At 35.1% G+C, this 20401-nt stretch overlaps 2 protein-coding genes across 3 annotated transcripts in view; one reads left to right on the top strand and one right to left on the bottom strand.

The window, feature by feature from the left end:
• Positions 1 to 20401, bottom strand: part of LOC127529990 (uncharacterized) — a 798609-nt gene that overhangs the window by 649718 nt on the left and 128490 nt on the right. The window lies entirely within an intron of this gene.
• The window catches only part of enpp2 (ectonucleotide pyrophosphatase/phosphodiesterase 2), a 154827-nt gene that overhangs the window by 72193 nt on the left and 62233 nt on the right, over positions 1 to 20401 (top strand). Inside the window, exons 12-17 of the mRNA XM_051935500.1 lie at positions 4180 to 4288; positions 8008 to 8133; positions 11587 to 11618; positions 12016 to 12143; positions 17801 to 17885; positions 18037 to 18124. Coding sequence (XP_051791460.1) covers positions 4180 to 4288; positions 8008 to 8133; positions 11587 to 11618; positions 12016 to 12143; positions 17801 to 17885; positions 18037 to 18124 — 568 coding nt within the window. The remainder of the gene's footprint in view (positions 1 to 4179; positions 4289 to 8007; positions 8134 to 11586; positions 11619 to 12015; positions 12144 to 17800; positions 17886 to 18036; positions 18125 to 20401) is intronic.

Below are 20401 nucleotides of genomic sequence, written 5' to 3'. Positions count from 1 at the left end.
TACTGTCAATTTACATGATTCATAATATTAAATCTTAGTCAATTGGAAAGTCATTAATGTTCACTATTTCCATAATGACTTTCTAAATAAAGTTTCTTGAGTTATTAAACAAAAGCTGGATTTTTTTTTTTTTCCTTAAAAACGAAAAACGTGTACAGAAGGCTTAATGTCTAACCACTACCTGTTAGTCTTGAGTGGCATAATGAAATAAATAAGTGGAAAAAGGTACTAAACCTACAATTTAATAAAAACAAATGTTTTACTTTTCACTTATCAGTTGTTTGAAAGCCAGTGTAAATTTTTTTTTTAATCTTTTATTGAATGTATTTAAAGCATGTAACATTCCATACAAACAAGTCCAACTTTTTCCTTAATATGAAAATTGTTTTACTCCAAGAAACTGGTTTATTCTTTTGTACTTTAAACAGTAAACCTTTGAAGTAACCCTCCTTCTATGAGTATTAATATAATGTAGTTTGCAAAATGTATTGTATATTTTTCTTAACCTATACCATATCTCTGTCTCATTTTTTTTTATTGCTGTTATTAAAGTTTTTATCGTGTGCACTTCAACACTTCATGTTGTCATACTGCAGTCTAAAGAAATGTAGTTTTGCATCTTCTGCTGTTTATAATAACAGACATTTTGACAATAATTGAAAATATGATGTGTAGTGTTTAACAATAGCTTGGCTATAAAAGCATAGTTTGAACTTTACGGCCTATTTTTACTTCCAAGTTAGATGGTGGTTCTTTTATCCAAGTTTGGATGCTACATGTTATCTCACCTTAGACATTTAACAGCTCCATTGCCAGTATGGTAGATTGCTCTGTGTAAAGACCAGGAAGTTGACATTTTTAACTGTGATTCAGTTGGGACTTTGAAAAGTGTGGTAAGGTTTGCACTTCTGTATATCAGCAAGAGTGACCAATGCGGTCTCTGAAAAGGTATTGGTCCTGTAAAGATCAGCACAAGACCAACTTTTGTCAAACACCCAAGAAAGGTGTCCCTGTCCTGTGTCTGTGTTGCTCCCATACAGTGTCTATATAGTTTTTCCACCAATTACGGAAACTGTGCTCAGCATTTGCACTCATGACCACAATTGTTTGGTTCTTTATTTCTAGGTGATAGACTTTCATTGACTTGGTTGTGTACATGTGCATACTGTTTATAATAAGGGATTTACTTGTGTGCCAATTTAAAATCACATTCCAAACCATGTACAAGCTTTGAACATTGTTTTAATGTAAAAACAAAAAAAAAAAAAAATCTTAAGCTAGCGTTTAAAATGCTAAGTTGGCACAAGTTGGTACAAAAATATTGTTATTCCTCTTTGCTATGGATATCATAAAACTATGAACAAACAGGAAAAGAGAAGACTGTGAAGTCCTAACTACCAACCAGTGCTGTATCTGTAAACACTGCAAAGCATAAAGTTCATTATGAAAAATGTCTGTTAAAAAAAATATAAAAGGTATTCATTTCACTATTTGTTTTCCCTATACTGCCCTAGTCGAGGTTTCTTGCAGCATTCTAATTTCCCAATAGGTTTTCAGCATTTTTGTTTTTTTGACTTTCTTAAAATTCTGCCGTGTATCTTTTCCTTATGTCTAATGCTTCATTGCAGCCTGTTAGCTGTCTAGAAATGGGCATATCATCATATGTCTTGTATCCTGTTATGTTCAGCATCCAGTTTTGATGATTTGCATTTCAAAAACGAAGTTTTCAAAATTTTTCTATATGAATTAGTCATTTAGGACAATTCAGACGTGAACTGGCCGTTCACCCCAACAAAGCTCACCAGTCCTGTCCACATTATTCTTCCAAAATAATATCAAGTCCCTAAAGTCTTCCTGTCTAACACACTGCTTGGAAACTTATTCCATGTGTCTGTTCTCTGTGTGAAGAAAAACTTACTAATGTTTGTGCAAAATTTACCCTTAACTTTCCAACTGTGTCTGTGTGTTCTTGATGATCTAATTTTAAAATAAGTCTTGATCCATTGTACTAATTCCCTTCATAGTTTTAAACACTTTCGTCCTACCTCTTCTCTTAATCTCCTTTTGCTTAAACTGAAAAGGCTGCATTCTTTTAGACTTTCTTCATAATTCATCCCCTGTAACCCTGGTCAGCCTAGTCACTCAGCTCTGGACTTTTCCAAGCGCTTTGTCCTTTTCGTAGCCTGGAGACCAAAACTGCACACCATACTCCAGATGCGGTCACACCAGTGCATTATAAAACTTGAATGTAATCTCCCTGCACTTGTACTTATACTTATGCTCTCCCACGCCCTGCGATTCACAATGGATTTATTCATCTTATATAGCTGGTTTTTTTTTTTTCCTTTGTAGCTTCTCTTTCAACTCTCTATTAACCTACTGCAGAGTGTATAATTTCCTACTAATTCCAAATTTTGGTATCTACCTGTCCTGCATTAAATATTAAATGTTTTTAAACCTGTGTCACTGCTCTTCGACTATCTCAACACTTAAAAAGCTTATCCAATTCCATCCTCCTTAAACTTTGCCGCATCTGCTCAAAATTTGCCTTACTAAAATTAAATTTGGCAGTTCTGGTTTTTGCATTTGTGCTCTTCCAAAATGCAGAGAATTGTATTATACAGTATTATGGTCACTTGACCCTAGTGGTTCAGTCACCTCTACACCCTCAATTCTATCCTGATTATTACAAAATACTAAATCTAGAGAGGTTTTAACATACAGTGTTAACAAACGGTAACTGATTGTCCTTAAAAGCTAGGTTAGCCTATTTAATATTCGGGTTGTTAAAGCACCCCATTATTATAATATCCCCCCTGTAAAGTTGCCTTTTTAATATTACTAAAAAGAATGTGCATTGAAATTACTGTATACATTGGGGTGGCCTATAATAAACTCCTAAAATAAGGTTTCTGTTTGTAATGCTTTCCAAATGAATCCAGATGTCCTCACTAAGGTGGGGCTTATCATTCAATTAAAGAAGACTTGGCATTTAAATTCTGTTTGACGTAAACAGAAACTCCCCTCCTTTTATATTGTCTGTCCTTCCAAAAAAATGTGTGTTCCTTTGTTATGCTCATCCCAATCTTTATTTAGCCATGTTTCTGTTATTGCTAAACTGTAATTATGCTCTGCTGCATACAGCTCCAACTCACTTGTTTTATTTTTGATACCAATGTGCTATAAACCTGTATACCTTTCTTCCCTACACCAAGATTTTAGCCATGTGTTAAGCCTTCTAATCTCCTCAGTCTTTCTTGGACTGTCACATAGCTCAAGCAGAACTTAAGAGAATACTACCTTGTTTGTTCTGCTCCTCAGCCTGGTGCTTAACTGTTTAAATCAGAATAAGTCTACATTTATGTAACTTGGACAACAATAACTTGCTTCAACCCCCCTCTGGGCAAGAGCCCATCATCCCTTGCAGTCTTCCACCTGTGTACCCGGAAGGCAGCACTCTGTGTAAGACTCTCTGGAGAAAACCAGTGCTTCAAGCCCCCTAATGATTACTGATCATTCAAACATCTGTATCTACTTTTAATCCAAGGTGTAGACAGGTAGTTAACTGATGATTCACCAAAACAAGTAAACATCACATCAACAGGTGCTAGTTTATTCTAGTTTATTAATAAATGAAACATGAAGTGTATTTTATAAACTGGGAATAAGTCCGTGTTTTATGGGTTTTTTTTTATACTGATTATGACTTTAGAGTAAAACACTAGATAGTTCATTTTCCAAACTGGAGCCAAGTAAACAGAAAGGAAGGCAAAATAGCCCTCTATTTCTTTTAATGATCTCTAACTAGATTATACCAACATTATGATGAACTGTATATGTTACTTTGTTTAGAAACTACTGTAATGGATTTCACCCCAGTATCAGATCTGTGTTGCATTTATATTAATATTACTGTCCCAAGTAATGTATTTTTACTTGATAGTGTTAACGTGTGTGCTAAACCATTGCTCTCTCTATGTATGGTAATCACATTGCTGTATAACTCAACATTTTGAAAGGTAAAATATTTTATTTTTTTTATTTCAATTAATATGTTACGACTTTTATAAAATGAGTAACTATTTATTTGTAAAATTGTTTAACTTAAAATTTAAAATATGTAAAATATGAAATGTGAAACTGATGGACATCTTTGTTTATCTATTAATATTTTAACAGTTGATCAACCCTTTGAAAGCAATAGACCGAGTAATAGGACAGCTTATGGATGGCTTGAAACAGCTGAAACTGCATCGCTGTGTGAATGTAATTCTTGTTGGTGATCATGGTAATAAGACACCCTTTTTATAGTATTATCTTTTATTTTGCTTGAATATAATGAAATCCATCCATCTTAATTGAGAGCAATCAAATATTCCCCATTACAATTTATGGCAGACCTGTTCTGAATCTGTAACACCTTGCTTTTATTCTCACTTTTCATTCGCTGTCTTCGAGCAAGCAACTCCTACAGTTGGGTGAAACAAAGCTGCTTAGTTTCTTGAGATCACAGTGCGAGCAGCTGTTTAAGGGGTTATTTAATATACAGTAATCCCTCCTCCATTGCGGGGGTTGCGTTCCAGAGCCACCCGCGAAATAAGAAAATCCGCGAAGTAGAAACCATATGTTTATATGGTTATTTTTATATTGTCATGCTTGGGTCACAGATTTGCGCAGAAATACGGGAGGTTGTAGAGAAACAGGAACGTTATTCAAACACTGAAAACAAACATTTGTCTCTTTTTCAAAAGTTTAAACTGTGCTCCATGACAAGACAGAGATGACAGTTCCGTCTCACAATTTAAAAGAATGCAAACATATCTTCTTCAAAGGAAACAGAGAGGAAAGCAAACAAATCAATAGGGCTGTTTGGCTTGCGGTACAAAGCTGTTGAAGGCGGCAGCTCACACCCCCTCCGTCAGGAGCAGGGAGAGAGAGAGAAAAACAAAGTCAAAAATCAATACGTGCCCTTTGAGCTTTTAAGTATGCGAAGCACCGTGCAGCATACTTAAAAGCTACACACAGAAGGTAGCAACGTGAAGATAATCTTTCAGCATTTTTAGACGAGAGTCCGTATCGTCTAGGTGTGCGAACAGCCCCCCTGATCACCCCCCCTACGTCAGGATCACAGATAGTCAGCGCAAGAGAGAGAGAAAGAAAAGTAAGTTGGGTAGCTTCTCAGCCATCTGCCAATAGTGTCCCTTGTATGAAATCAACTGGGCAAACCAATTGAGGAAGCATGCACCAGAAATTAAAAGACCCATTGTCCTCAGAAATCCGCGAACCAGCAAAAAATCTGCGATATATATTTAAATATGCTTACATATAAAATCCGCGATAGAGTGAAGCCGCGAAAGGCGAAGCGCGATATAGCGAGGGATCACTGTATCCTATTATTTTCTCATTGTCTCTTATGCTTCCTGGTGTTGAAGATGTCAGTCTCTCTTTGTGTGACTTCTCCCAAGTTTACAGTTTGTCTGAAAGGCAGTTGAAACGATAAAACGCTTAGGTTTGCAATGACAGCAACAGAACATTAGTAAATATAAAATGCGTTTAAATGATTTCTAGTGACCACTTTCAGTGACCTGCCAGAAGCCAGGTCAAATCTAATACTAAAGTTATTTTTACAAGTTACTAATTTTGATTGAGTTCAAAACCACAAAGATGGTACAGCCCTTTTGTAAGTCTGCTGCCTACACAGCACCCAGAAGTGATAGTATAGGAGATGAATGGGTGGAAAAAAAAAATCCAGATGACATCTCCAAGAGCAACCTGTTACATTCTTATAAAGTCTGTAGCCTGAAGTTAGATTTTTGTTCCAACTGGAAAAAAAACTCACATATCATTTCGTGCGTCGCTTCAAACGTTTTAAAGTCACTTCCTTGTCTCTGTTCTCCCCTGGACAAAAGATGCTTATCTCTAACCTGCTCTGCATGTGTATCACGGGACTTGCTTCCAAAGGTTGTAAGTATGACTTGACTTGCCCATCTCACAGGACGTGAAAGTGTTTCTCTTCAAAAGGTCACATCTCGTCGCAGGATAGAGTAAACTGCATTTAATTTATGCAATGTCCAAGGTTGTAATACCACTGAAAAATATGTGAAAAGTAATGAAAAATTTGTATTTCCTGTTAAAACTGATTTTTGCAAGCAAGAAAAAAATTAAAAATCCTCTCATACACTTATGTGAGCCTCCCGAATTGCTTATTGAAAATATTGTCTATTGAGAGACTATTACTGAGAAACAGATTATCAAAGGCTACGCACTGTTGTGAAGAGGGAGGCTGAATGCACCCCAAGGAGACACGTTCGCACCTCTGAAACCCCTCTTAACACTAGAATTACCAAAGCTTACAAAAAAAACCTGGCCCACCTTAAATCCGCTCGCACCTCTCCGTCAGCATCTTTTGTCTTGTAAATGTGTCAATAAGCCCAAGCACCAAGCAGCCTGCTATACCATGCCCCCCACCACTGCAGCAAGCTGAAGCCTTGTTTATCAGGGAGTCAGGAACCTAATAGGCTAAAAAATATATTATTTGGAACACATGCATTTTATGTGTTCCATGTCTACAAAGATCTACAGACTAAGTGTAGGTTGACAGAAATGTTGAACACATGCCTAAAAGACCAACTTTTTCCATGTTTTAGTACTAACAACAACATTTGGACATAAAGTATATGATGTGTGAAGACTGAAGTCCAAATATCAAATAAGCACTTTCACAGAAGGTACAAGTTGCGTGAAGCTTCCATCAGCTGCTATAGACTCTTCAGTACGTGAGCAACTCTCCATGCTAGTGTTTAGATCTGGACGGTGTATGTGCCCAAAAAAGAAGTCTAACTGTATTCTCGTACCATTGCTCGCGTACTGAAGTGTCAGCAGGTATTTTTCGTGGCATTACACTATAATTTGTGAGCATGCCCTTGTCAATCAAACAGAGGAAGCTCTGCAGTCTACTTGTGACTATATGCTGTGGAAAGATAAGCAAATAAATCAAGGTAAATAACATTCGATCTGGCTTTTATATAAGTAATATAAGTAACATATAAATGTTTCCTATGTAAAGACCATCACAAAACATGTCCTCAAACACTATTCAATCTCTTTTCGCTGTTCCGTTATTTCACCGAGTAATATTTTCCGTTTGTTTACGCTAATGTGATCTTAACTCATTTTTTTGAGACTTTCAAATTTTCCTACTTCCATTATCTCTAACCTGCTCTGCATGTATATCACGGGACTTGCTTCCAAAGGTTGTAAGTATGACTTGACTTGCTCGTCTCATGGGAAGTGAAAGTGTCTCTGTCTCTCTTCAAAAGGTCACGTCTCGTCGCAAGAATATATTTACAGCTAGAGTAAACTACATTTAATTTATGCAATGTCCAAGGTTGTAATACCACAGAAAAATAATGAAAAATATTTATTTGTATTCCTGTTAAAACTGATTTTTACAAGCAAGAAAAATTCATAATACTGTCATATACGTATGTGAACCTCCCAAATTGCTTATTGAAAATATTGTCTCTTGAGAGGCTATTATTGAGAAACGGATTATCAAAGGAATTACTTTTCAAAATTTAAGCAACAGAGGTGCATTCTTTTGTGCAAATTATTTTAGGTTAATCGAATGAACATTAGCTTTATTCAGACTTGACAATTATTGTATGGGGTTAATTCTTTTTGATGACACCAATCCAAATCTTAGAACATAGAAGTATAAAAACTATTTTTTCCATGAGTTGAGCAGAGTAAAAATGTTAGTGTGATGATTTGCTAAACTTAGTTTTCCTTTGCGTTAATTATAAAAGACAAAAGACTTGGGTAATTAAACTAAGCAAATTATTTTAGTTGTTTCCATTCATGTTATCAGTGCCTAAAAAAACTTCAATGATCACAATCATGTTCATATGCAAGATATTCAAATATTTAAACTCATCAATAAGTATTTTGTTTTTGTGCAGGTTTTTTTTTTTTTTTTTTTTTTAATAATATCCATTGTATTTTTAGGAATGGAAGAAGCCAGCTGTGACAGGACTGAATATATCAGTTCTTTCGTGTCATATGTTGATGACATTTTTTTGATACCTGGATCTTTAGGAAGAATCCGTGCACGGTACCCTAATGATTCAAAATGTGAGTTAATTTTATTTTTTTTAAATATGATACCCCTGTGTGAATTAAGTTTTTATAAAGCTAAACCTACAGCTAAAACAAGTGAATAGAGTTAAAGGGTGTTTCAGTATGATTGACTGATGATACTAACTCTCTTAGAATAATTCAAACTGATGTGTAAATGAAGATAAGAAAATTTCTATTATAAATTATTTTTTCTCTTATGCATATTTGGGTATGTAGTGTAAAATATGCACATATGTGTATGTGTTCATATATATCTAAGCATGCATTTATACATTTTTTTGTGTATGCATATATGTATCTGTGTATATAATGTTACATTATTTACTGCATTAAAATATGTAAAGTGTATACATGGACACACTTTGAGATAGATGTAAATATTTGTTTGCATATCTCATTGTTTGACTTTACATTCTGTTTGGGTTGGATTAGTATTCAACAGCTTTGAAAATGGCCTGCTTTGTGAAATGTTTATCAATTTACATAACTATCCTACTCTTCAGTTATTTAAAAAAAAAAAAGTACAATAGTAATTTATATCTGTACTTGGATAAGGAGAACTATGAAATTGTGTATGTTTAAAATTGCTTGAGTAATTTACATTGTTTTTAAACTGAATCTTATTGATTTATACACTTAATTTAAAATTTGTTTTGGTAAATTGGATTGCTTTGCTGCATTGTATCACCAGAGGTAGACATTTTGAGACATGTTCATTTAAATACATATGATTATTTAAGGTAAACCTTTAGATTTTCGTGGAAAAGTGTGCTAACCATAGTTTTTTAAAGCATTGTGAATGGTGTAATACAGTACTGAAATCCCAAAACCGCTCATTTACTATGCATTACCACGTGTAATAAAGAAAAGTGCTATAATGCTAATTGTGAAGTCAAAATGAAGCAACTTACCTATGTTTAACATGCATCACAGGTGAATTAAAGGAAGCAATTATGAAGAAAAAGAACAGATGAATTAGTTAATGGTCAGTTTGGGTTTAAACAGAGGAGGTTGTTTTGCTGAAGGCCAATTCACCGCCATATGTGTGCAGGGACCCATGTTAATGCAATGCTTTTTTTAATGTTGATACACATTTTAAGTACTTCATTGCATATAAATTCATGCATTTGTATGATGTAATTCCACACACTTCTCTGTTCTGTACGGGGTGGGGGTGGGGGGTGAGAGTCTTGTTACATGCAGACATTCTGTAGATTTTACAGGGTGTTAGTGTGTTTGTGTTTAGTACGATGCGTGCTTTGTGAATTATGGTGGCAGTCATGGTGATTGATGTCCAAAAGATGGATTATGGATGGATGATGACATTTGATTACCATCCTCCACTATAATTGGAATGAGCATGTCATCAGCCACATTTGTAGGAAATGGGATACAGAATGGTCAGGTTTTGGCTTGATTTGAAAGAAATGTACTGAACTTCACAATTGTGCTTTTTTGTGTGTCTGCATGTCGCATTTGTTTTTTTTTTTTTTTTTTGTGTAAACATTTTCTGCCACTGTACAGTGATATGAATCGGGGCATAGAATATTGTTTTTACTGGTGTGATTACCTGTATCATGCACCTATAGAAAGAACACAGGAAACTGCAAAGGTGTGAACGACCCCTAGTAGTCTGGATTGTTTTGAGGAAGCCATAAAAGCATGTGATTTAGATTATTGAACTTTATTTTTGAACACTTTTATATTAAAAAAAAAAAAAAAAACCCTCACATGAGAATCAACGGGTCAGAGAGTCAAAGTATAAGAAGTGAGAATTTAAGGAGTAGTGTATATATGGGTGCAGAACTGGGTTAAACACAGGAAGCAAAAGGTTGTCATTGGAGGAATTTTATCAGAAGTGGGAGATATTAAAGGTCGTGATTTTACAGGGGGATTAGTACTGTCACTGCTGTTGGTAATATACATAAATGATCTTAATATAGATAACAAGCCAGTTAAGTTTGCAGATGAAGCCAAACTAGGGGGAATGTCTAATAATCCATAATTAGAATCATTACAGATAAACCAGGGCACGGTTCAGTCTGTTAGATATCTGGAAAATGAAATTTAACATATGTAAATATAAAGTATTGCAACATTAAAGTAAAATGTTAGAACTGAATAAACAATGAGGGTTTTGAAATTCTGTTCTTTGAGTTTGTGCTTGCCAGGTCTTTTATTTGATGAAATGTCTCCCACACTTTGTTCACTTTTCAACAAACTATGGCATATTCATGCAGCTGTTTACGTTCAAATAACTGTTAATGCTCGCAGTTCACAATTAGTTTTGAATTAAACTTTTTTCACCCTTGATATCCGTTGTAAAATCCTATGAACATATTAAAAAGCATGCTGTTGCTCACTGTCCACAGCAACACAAGGAATGTCTGTTTTAATTACAGAACAAAATGAAAAGGCCTGATATATTCTCTTAATTTCTGCCAAAAAAACACGGCTCTTCTTTTCTTACACTTACAACGTCAGCTGGACTGCCATTCCTCTCCATGCACAGGACGACTCTTACGAATCCCTTTTCTCTTTTTATTACTCCACATTCTTTAATGTACGACCCAATATTCTTGCCTTCACACTCTCCTAAAGTCTGATTGTTAGCTTTCTGTTTATGGGTAGTTCGGCAGCAAAGTGACACGTGCAATTCCTCAGGTTCTGTAGTAATTACATAAAGAAGCATTACAATTACTGCAAAGCTTTGACAGATTCTGAAAAACCGTTTTTATCAGCTAATTTACTGATCATGGATAGTGTCAGTTGGGATAAAAATCGTCAGATTGATCAGAGAACTACTAGTCTTTTGAAGAAGAATGAATTATTTATGGAATATCACTGTGTAGACTGTCCTAAATAAAAATTGTCAACTTCCAGATGGTTACTTGTTCTTTTCACTATAAATTCTGCGTTACAAAGTAAAATGCTATAAGAGACCATTTGTACATTTTTATTTCTCTTTGAAAAGTGTATTAGAAGTTAGTGATTCAAACTATAGTAACTAATATGTTAATGTTCTACATAATTTGATTATTTTAGATAAAAGACTGCCTGCCAATAGTCATCTGCAGTGAGCATTCTTTTTTGCTGACCAATGAAGTTTTTTTTTCTCATGTTATTGCAGTCATCCTTAACACTAATGCCATGCATGCATTTAAATTCAATTCAAGTCTGTTCTAAGTATATACTTCCCCAAGGTTGTATCTGTGTTTTTTTTTTTTTTTTTCTTCTTTAAATGCTCTGTATACTTGGATTTGTTCTTGGTTCTCAAAGATTTGCCTTTCAAATTGGTCCAAGTAAAAGTGGTCTGTAATGGACTTGTGTCCTAATTAAGGTTTGCTTCTGCCTTTCCTCAGATGCAGCAGCAATTAGAGTAATTCACTTAAAAGTATAAGTAAATGAATACAAATTAAATACTTTTTTTTTTTTTATTCTTTTTAGATGACCCTAAAGCAATTGTTGGAGATCTTACAGTGAGTAACCTATTTTTTGTATTCAAGTTATTTAACCTGAATCAGTTTCTCTTTGTGTGTTGTTACTGTTAAGACATTTGGTCAAGATGGGTTTCAATTTTAAGTTGCTAATACAAATTTTGATAACTCATAAGTAGTGACTTAGTAAACAGACTTCATGTTCTGAAAAATGCCAAAGTAAAGGGGAATGAAATGCTCTACTTTGTCCCTGCATGCCATTGGATTTTTATTTTAAAAGATTTTAAAATCTTTAATGTAAACTTAAAATAACTTGTGAGAAAAATTGTATTTGTAGTTAACTGATAAATGAAGGTATAATTATTAGAAGAATACTGTTGAAATGTATTGGGTTTCTTTGCACTGAATATTCAATGTTTATATACACTTTTTCTTATAGTGTAAAAAATCTGATCAGCACTTTAAGCCCTATTTGAAGCAACACCTTCCCAAAAGGCTTCACTATGCAAATAACCGAAGAATTGAAGAAGTACATCTCCTTGTTGAGAGGAAATGGCATGTTGCAAGGTGAACCTCCCATTTTTCTTCTTCTCTTATGCCATTATGCAGGGGGGAAAAAATACACATGTGAAATGATCTAAAACTCCTGTTAAGACCATTGACAATCATATTTTTCGGTAAATATGCATACTCATTTGAAATTTTGCTTATCTGTCAGATGTTTTTGCTTATTGTGGAACAGACTGGCTTGTAAGTCACCTTCTAATGGTGTGCAGTGTTAAATGTCTTCTGTAAAACTAATTTTGTTGGAGGAAATGCTACTGTGCATGAAATTGAAGGGTATACCAAGTAAGCTCACCCCCTTTTCAGATAGCCGCCCATTAGCTGCCTATGGGAGAATGTGCCTATGAATTATGTATCTGTGCATGCCAAGGCCTTACAGGTACCCTGATTTCAGCTGCAGTCTCCGTCTTTTTTTGTTTTCTTTTCTAATACATTCTGTTTAGTTATGTAAAAATGAAGTCGGACAGCAGTGTTCCTTATTCTTCAAAGGTTTATATTTATTGTACTTCCAGGTGAGCACTTGTTGGTTGTCGGCTGCCTAACACACACAAGCCCACCCCTACATCTTAAGACAAAATCAGACCTATTTGATTTTGTTAGGGTGCAAGTCACAGACTGGTTGGGCTAAGTAACTAGATATTTCAGACTATCTGGCTTACTAAGATTATGAAAACAAAGTCTGCAACTCGCTAGAGAAGTCACATAAGGTGACTTTCTTTTGAGAAGTAGCTCTAATAAATAATTAGAATCACAATATTTTACAACAAAAAATGAATAAATGCAAATTGTTAGTTGAATTCCAATAAAAGTATTACCCGCAAAAAAGGCAACTTTAGATACTGTATATTCACATTTACAAAAGCCATGTCCTCAGTAAAAGACGTATAATTTTTTAATTGAATTACAATAACAAGCCAGAAAATGTAAGTACTAGGTCAAAGCACTGTTGTTTGCTTTGCATTACAAGTTAAAGTATTTAAAGGGTGTGAGAATTGTTTTGGGGGGGTGGGGGGGAGCAACTGTCGAAACAACTCAAAACAAGTAATAAAAGGAAGCCCATGTCACATTTAACAACTATAGTTGCTAAATTCTCTCCACTGTTCAGTCACTGGAATGCTCACCATTAGTGAATTGTAGTGCAAGATTAGTGAAATATTTTTTTGAATTTCACTTTGTTTCAAAGTCACATCTTTCAAGTAGTGTAAGGCAAGGGTCATTTTGGCAATCAAACAGATGTAAAATAATGCAGGGAAATGAACGTGTGAAAGTAAATAAGTTGATGGCATGGATAACTCGGTTGCAGTATGTCCCCTTCAAAATTCATAGAGATGTAAATTAATTTGCTTCCAAATTAACTATATCCTTCCCCTTCCCCTAAATTGATGAGAATATGGATTACATGGTAGTCTACACACCAAGTTCGTTGGTGGGGGATCACTTTATTTGCTCTCAGACTTCTACATGTGAACTAATATTTTCCTTACAACAAACTTGATGTAGAAGCCTCTTACATAAGTAAATGTTTTTGTCTTCTACTTCAGGTTATGCCAAACTTTTTGGTTTACTCTTTGGTAGTCATGCATTTCAGTTCATCTTTATAGTGTGAAAAAATTCAGATAAAGGTGTATGAAAGGCTTGAATCCCCAGACATATTAGATTGTCTTGATATTGATTTTTGAAGACCTGAACATCACATTCTGAAGGCTTATAGTTCTCCAAATTTAAAAGAATTGAAAGAAAACTAAAACATGTGGAGTACAGAATAAAAAAATAAATGTATGTTGATGTGCTGTATGCTTTATTTTATGCAACATAATTGGAAATGTTTGTTTGCCCATATAAGCTATTTGATGTTTTTTTCCCATTAATATGAAACTGAAAGGATTCTGTCAAATGAGAAAGAGGTGTCTTTTTGCCATTCTTGAGTCTCTGGAGAGCAGATTTCATTAACACTAGAATTCCTGAAGCCTATGGAAAAAACTCGTAATCCCAGCCCACCTTAAATCCCTTTGCACTTCTCCATCAACGTCTTTTGTTTTGTAAATGTGTCTTTTGGCACAAGCAGCAAGCAGCCAAGGCTCTTTATTTGCGTGTGAAATCTGCAGTTGTATAGGATAAATAATATATCATCATTTGGAATACATGCATTTCATGTGTGGTCTATAAAGATCTGGATAAGTGTAGGATGACAGGAAATGCAAGACATGCTGAACACATACCTAAAGCAGAAACTTTTTCCATGTTATACTAATAATGATGTGAAGTGTATAATATGTGAAGACTTTAGTCCAAATATCAAACTCATGCGCTTTTATTCAAGAATATAACCAAAGGAAAAAAAGCATTCTGTTTACATGTGGCTGTCAATGAGTTAAAAACTCAAGCTCAAATGTCAATTGACAGGGAGTTTATACGTGTTCTTGAATGGTGCAGAGGTAAGAACTGCTGCCTTATAACCTGATGGTCCCGGGTTCGAGACCAGGTGCCCCATGTTTTGAGTAGTGAGCTGCTGTTATTACAGTATAGTAAAAACATACATTTGATTTGAGTCTGTAATACTCACTGTAAATTTTGGCTACTTTTAAAAGTTAGTGCTTGTTTTTTTTTTATTATTCAGTTTTATTCTCTCGGTGATGTTCACGTGGTACAATAAAATTGCCTCTGCCTCTTTGAGTTGATGGCATTTATCTCCATTCTTTTCACAAGAGCAGTGGTGTGGCTGATGCCTGCTCAGAATTTATGTTCTGGCAATCAAATATACGATGTCCCGTGACCGCTATCAGACTGGACATAGGCAGGACCGTAGCAACAGACAGCTTCTTCACAGCGCTTTCGCTGGCTAATAGACTGCTCTGCACCACAATACAACTCTGCTTGGCACCATAAAGTAAAATGAGACTTCCAGCTGCAGCTAAAGTCGCTTCAGTATGCAAGCAATTCACCATGCTAGTGTTTAGATCTGACAGTGTATGCGCCCAAAATGAAGCCTTTGATTTCAGTCTATAACAACCTATGTAAGGTTTGGAGTAAATGAGTAATAATAAATGCAGTTTTGCAGTACCTAATCTATAGTGTTACATTTTTTTCCCCTCCTCGAAAGGTGACCAATCAGGTAATGACACATTGTAATGAGTGGGATCCAATCTGGGAAGATCCATTTAATAAGCACCACACAACCAGAGCTTGATGGAGTCAGCGTTTTTAGAATTCTTTCTTTTCAACAATCCACACTAAAACTTTGCGCTGATATTTTCAAAAGTTTCTGGCTCTGGAGAAGTATTCATTTTCATTTGTTGAATATGCCAGGGTAGTATGGACAAAATTTGAAAAAAGAGACACACGTCTGTTTTTTAAACCATAACACAGTAGTTGGCCAGATTCTTAAGCTCCATCCAATGTCTGATAGTTTTTTTTTTTTTTTGTTTTTTTTTAATATTACAGTATGAAAGCAGCATGTTAATGTTCTTCTTGGTAGTATTACATTGAAATGTACTTTTATGAATTATGAAAATTGGTTCAGATAAAAATCTTGGTCCACATTAAATTTAACCTATAACGTGATTTCATTTTAAATTCATTATTATTGAATGAGTGTTTGAGGTGTTGCCCAGCGTTGTTTGACCAACACTGAACATTTTTATTGCTATGTATGTATGTGTATATATAAATACACATGGATATTATTATTAACTTGGATAATGAATAGTATGAAAATGAAGCTCCTTTATAAAGAAGTTGATGAGCGTCATAGTGTGCTTAATGTCAAGTACCAATCTGCATGAGTGCTGTGTTATTCACCAGGCAACTTCCTGAGACAGTATAGTTCATGGGTGCCCAAATCAAAAACATTACAGCTTACAATGAGGTTGAGCATCACGAGTTTATGGCCTTTTTTTGTACTTAGAGTGACTTTGTTATGAGTGGTGTTCACAGTGGCTGGTGATGTAAATACTGAGCATCACACAAGTACATTTCATTTGCAGATATCATGACTGAATATTTGCCATTCTATTTTCCAGCCTTTTGTGGAAAGCACCTTAACATCTCTTCATCCATAGATTATTGCTTATAACGTAGATTCTTGCTTTTTCCCTAGTTGAATCAGTTCTTTTGATTCAGATAAACTGAACAAAACCACTTGATTCAGTGTAGTCTTTGGTGACCAGATTGGCACTCCAGCCACCGTAAAAATAAAAAAAAACTCGCACAGAGTGTGGTGCTGAGGTGTCACCCGCTGCACTCTGGTCCCAATCCAGGTGGTTTATTGTGTGGTGGGTACGGCAACATGCTATCATTGCATGCTCCCAACCCCCCTCTCTCTCATTGATGCATTGATTACACTGCACAAAAATTTTTTTTTGAAAAGTCTTGCTTCCTGAAAAGTTTTTGCTGATTGTGACAGGTACATACTGAGTATGCACAAATATAGTTTTGGTTTTACATTTATGTTTACTGACAATAACGTATTTAGTCACGTTTATGTTTCGCATAAGCTGTTAAATTCAGTAGAATTAAGTGTTTTGCTTCTGATTTTCTTTTGTATTCAATGTCTGGTGCATGACGTTGCAGTGTCCAACAGTAGTCAGCATGCATTGACGGATTCCAGTTGCCCTGGAATCGTTTCTCCATCGTAGCAATGTCCTGACCGCACCAAGAGAGGCAGAGAAGTACAAGTGTGAGTGGAGGAAATGAATCTTGAGTGACATGTTGCACTTCATTGTCTTGTATGCTTTGAGAAGTTTGTCTAGCAGCTGAATGTAGTTTGGGTCTCCGTAATTGCCCAGACAATTGTCAACAAAGTCTTTGAAGGCTTTCCAGGCAAATTGTAAATTTTGATGTGATATTCGTGATCAGCACCCAACAATCTATAAGAAACACCCAACAGTGTTCCAGAAGCAAAAACTTTGTTGTGCAGTGTTATTAAAGAAAGTGCTGTGCATACTTGAGTATCTTGAGTTATCCAGCAATACCTCTACCAAGCTTGAACAGATAGGTCTTACAGAGGTTGAGGACTATTTAACCATGCTGAGCTATAACACAGTGAGACCTGCAAACTCTTCTGCTCTCCCTGACCAAACTTTGTGGCTACAAGATTTATCCGGGTATACCTTCATGATTGATTGCTCCAGTTTGAACTCCACTTAACAATTGTAAATAGTACAGAAATCCACTAACCTTTAACAGCTCTATTGTAGGCTGTTAATTCCAGAGCATCTATGAGGTACTGGTTCTCTCCTGAAAATAGAAACTTGCTCTCCATGAAAAAGAGTCAACATTACAGTAATTTTTGCCAAAAGTCTATTTAGCCCAAAGTGTGTACGTTAAAAGGAGTTAAAAGTACTTAGGGGTCTTGTTCACTAGTAGATGTTTTGGGCATGTAGTTAAGATGCCATGAATGCATCCCACAGGGTTGAATTGGGCATAGCTCACAGGAAAAGATATTTCTTAGATGGCTTTGGGAGAATCCTGGAACTTTTCCAGAGATCTTAGAGACAGCTGCTTAGGATGTTGGAGTATGTATTGTCCAGCTCAATATGTTGCAACAATGACTCTTGATCAGAATTGAAGTTAAATATATATAATGACCATGAAATGGTTAAATGCTGAATTAGGCATGCCTTATGGTTCAAATATATCTTCTTTAAAATAAAATTTTGCAGGAGACCTGGTGATGGTGGGAAGCATCCTGGAAGATGTGCATTTTTAGGAGATCATGGCTATGACAACAAAATTAATAGTATGCAGGTTGGTTTGCATATTACCTTCTTTTCTTTCTACTTCTGTCTCAGGTTTTTCTTTGAAACCACCTTGGATTTGAAGTCACTGAATATTATATAATACCCCTTCTTGAGTATGTGTAATTTCAGAATATAAAGTTTTTTTTTCCCCTCTGCAGACTATATTTCTGGGCTATGGACCATCATTTAAATACAAGACAAAAGTTCCAGCTTTTGAAAATATAGAATTATACAATGTCATGTGTGGTAAGTTTGTGTGTGTTTTTTTTTTTTACTAATCTATTCAATATAGGAACATGGAAAATAGAGCCAAGATTGTGAAATTCAAAAATTTGTTTTGTTATGCAAGAATATAAAACTGCCTGAAAACACATTCAAAATTTATTAGAAAATTACTTTTAGCTTTTTTTATATATGATCTCCATTTGAGAACTCAGCACAGAGTGGTTCCGAAACTCGTAAGTAATATTAATTCATTTATTGTTCTTTTTTTTTTTTTTTTTTGCAATGTCCATCACACAAGGCACAATCCTGAGTTTGTAACTTTTTTTCTTTTTAATATAGCGAGAAACAAACTTAGTTATCGCTTTATAAAGCACATCTAAGTGCATTAAACTGGTCCTTCATTTGTCCTCCAAGCAGCCTGAATTTAATAAGGCATGGTCTCAGTGTGTCAAATGTGTGTCACAGAAATGCTGGTAATTCTTAGCTTCATTTTGTTTATCTATACTATGAAAAGTTTGTTCCATCTCATCCCAAAATGCTTGTTTGAATTGAGACCTGTTGACCAGGCAGTCTGCTGTATTAAGCTAAATTCTTGTTGTGCTCCTGGAACGGTTTTCTTAACATTGTGATATACTGAATAAAAAAAATTGCAGTTATGAAGTAATTGTCATTTGTGACCATGTCCCAGATATCGTGTTATCCAAATGTTGCTTTTTTTTTTTTTTTTTTTTATATCAAAGAACTCTGTATGTGCCGTAGACTGATACACCATACCAGTGGAGTTTTCCAGTCCTCCAGTGTCTGTTGGCTCACTTCAGCAACACCTGTCTGAATTCTTCATCTGAGTCTGGCAAATTTAAAAAAAAATAAATAAAAATGAGAAAAGAACACATACATTGGATGGAAGATGACTAGAAAGTGTATTCTGGTCAGCATCCCAGAGTCATCTTTTCTCTGTTGCAGATGACACTGGTATTTAGCTTGTGTTTTTTTCCCCTCTCGAGGTATAGACTCTGAAGTAGTTATCGTCTGTTGCAGTTGTGTGTTGTGGCCTTCCCCTTCTATTTCTATCCTGGTTAGATTCAGTTTGCCTACTTTTTTCATGATGGTTATAGACACATTGAAATCTTCATTTCTTTCCTCTGTGATGCATGGAATAACCTTCATTATGCAAAACTAAATAGACTGACACATTTCTTGTGAAATGTCATTTGCCCATTTCTGAACGAAGAGCTGAATTTTAGGAATGCCAGCACCTCATAAACCAAGTGAACATAAACTGCTTTGAGCAGTGATGATGACATTATAATGGTTTCTCTAATAACCAGTTAGCATTTAAAATAACTAAGGAAAAGCGAAGGGAGTTAACCATTAGAATACTGAAGTAATAGCTGCTGATAATGGGGCTTTGCGTTCATGTGGATATTAAATTAAAACTTGGTCATTGGCATTAGAAACAAAGTAATGTCTTGGCTAGAATTCAAAATTTAATAGAATTTTTTTTTAATCAAAATACCATCAAACAATTTCTGGGTGTTTCCAAACTTTGAAACTGTAAATAATTATCAAAAATGCACATATGGTTCAAAGTAGGGCTGGGCGATGTGACCAAGTCAATATCACAAGTAATTGAGTGTTTTACCTTAATTACAATTAATGGATGATTATTTTGGGTGTTTTGTTTTGCCCTTGTAGTTCACTGACCAGGTTTGTACTGTAAATATGCTCAACTATTAAACCTGAGATTTTTTTTCTAATTAAAGAGTGCATATCTTAACTTTGTGATTTTTAAAATAATTGAACAAAACACTGAAATGAAGTATTTATGGTTCAGCCCTTGTTGCGCCTTCACTAAGACCTTTTTTCCCCCCAACTATAGAAGAAAATACTTTTTGTACACCCTCATTACCTGTTCCACATGTTAAGCTTTGCATTTTCTGAAATAAATGCACATTAAAAATTAATTGTTTTATTGACTGTTTCACTTATACTTGAATATTTTACAAACTGTATAGCTCAAGAAAAAATAATCGGAAGAGAAACACCCCCTAATTCTAAACTACTTAATGCTAGAATCCCTGAAGCCTACAAAAAAACTTGTAATCCCGGGACCACCTTAAATTCCTTTGCACCTCTCCTCATCACATCTTTTGTCTTTCAAGTGTGTCGATCAGCACAAGCAGCCTACTATCTCTGTCTATTACAAAATTCTCAGAGCTCAAGTGTGTTTATCTGGGTATGAGGTGCCTGGAATTGTATAAGGTAAATATATCGTTGTTTGGAATACATACATTTCAT

Source organism: Erpetoichthys calabaricus, chromosome 13 (genome assembly GCF_900747795.2).
Source record: "Erpetoichthys calabaricus chromosome 13, fErpCal1.3, whole genome shotgun sequence".
NCBI lineage: Eukaryota > Metazoa > Chordata > Cladistia > Polypteriformes > Polypteridae > Erpetoichthys > Erpetoichthys calabaricus.
This window is presented reverse-complemented; position numbering and strand designations above follow the sequence as displayed.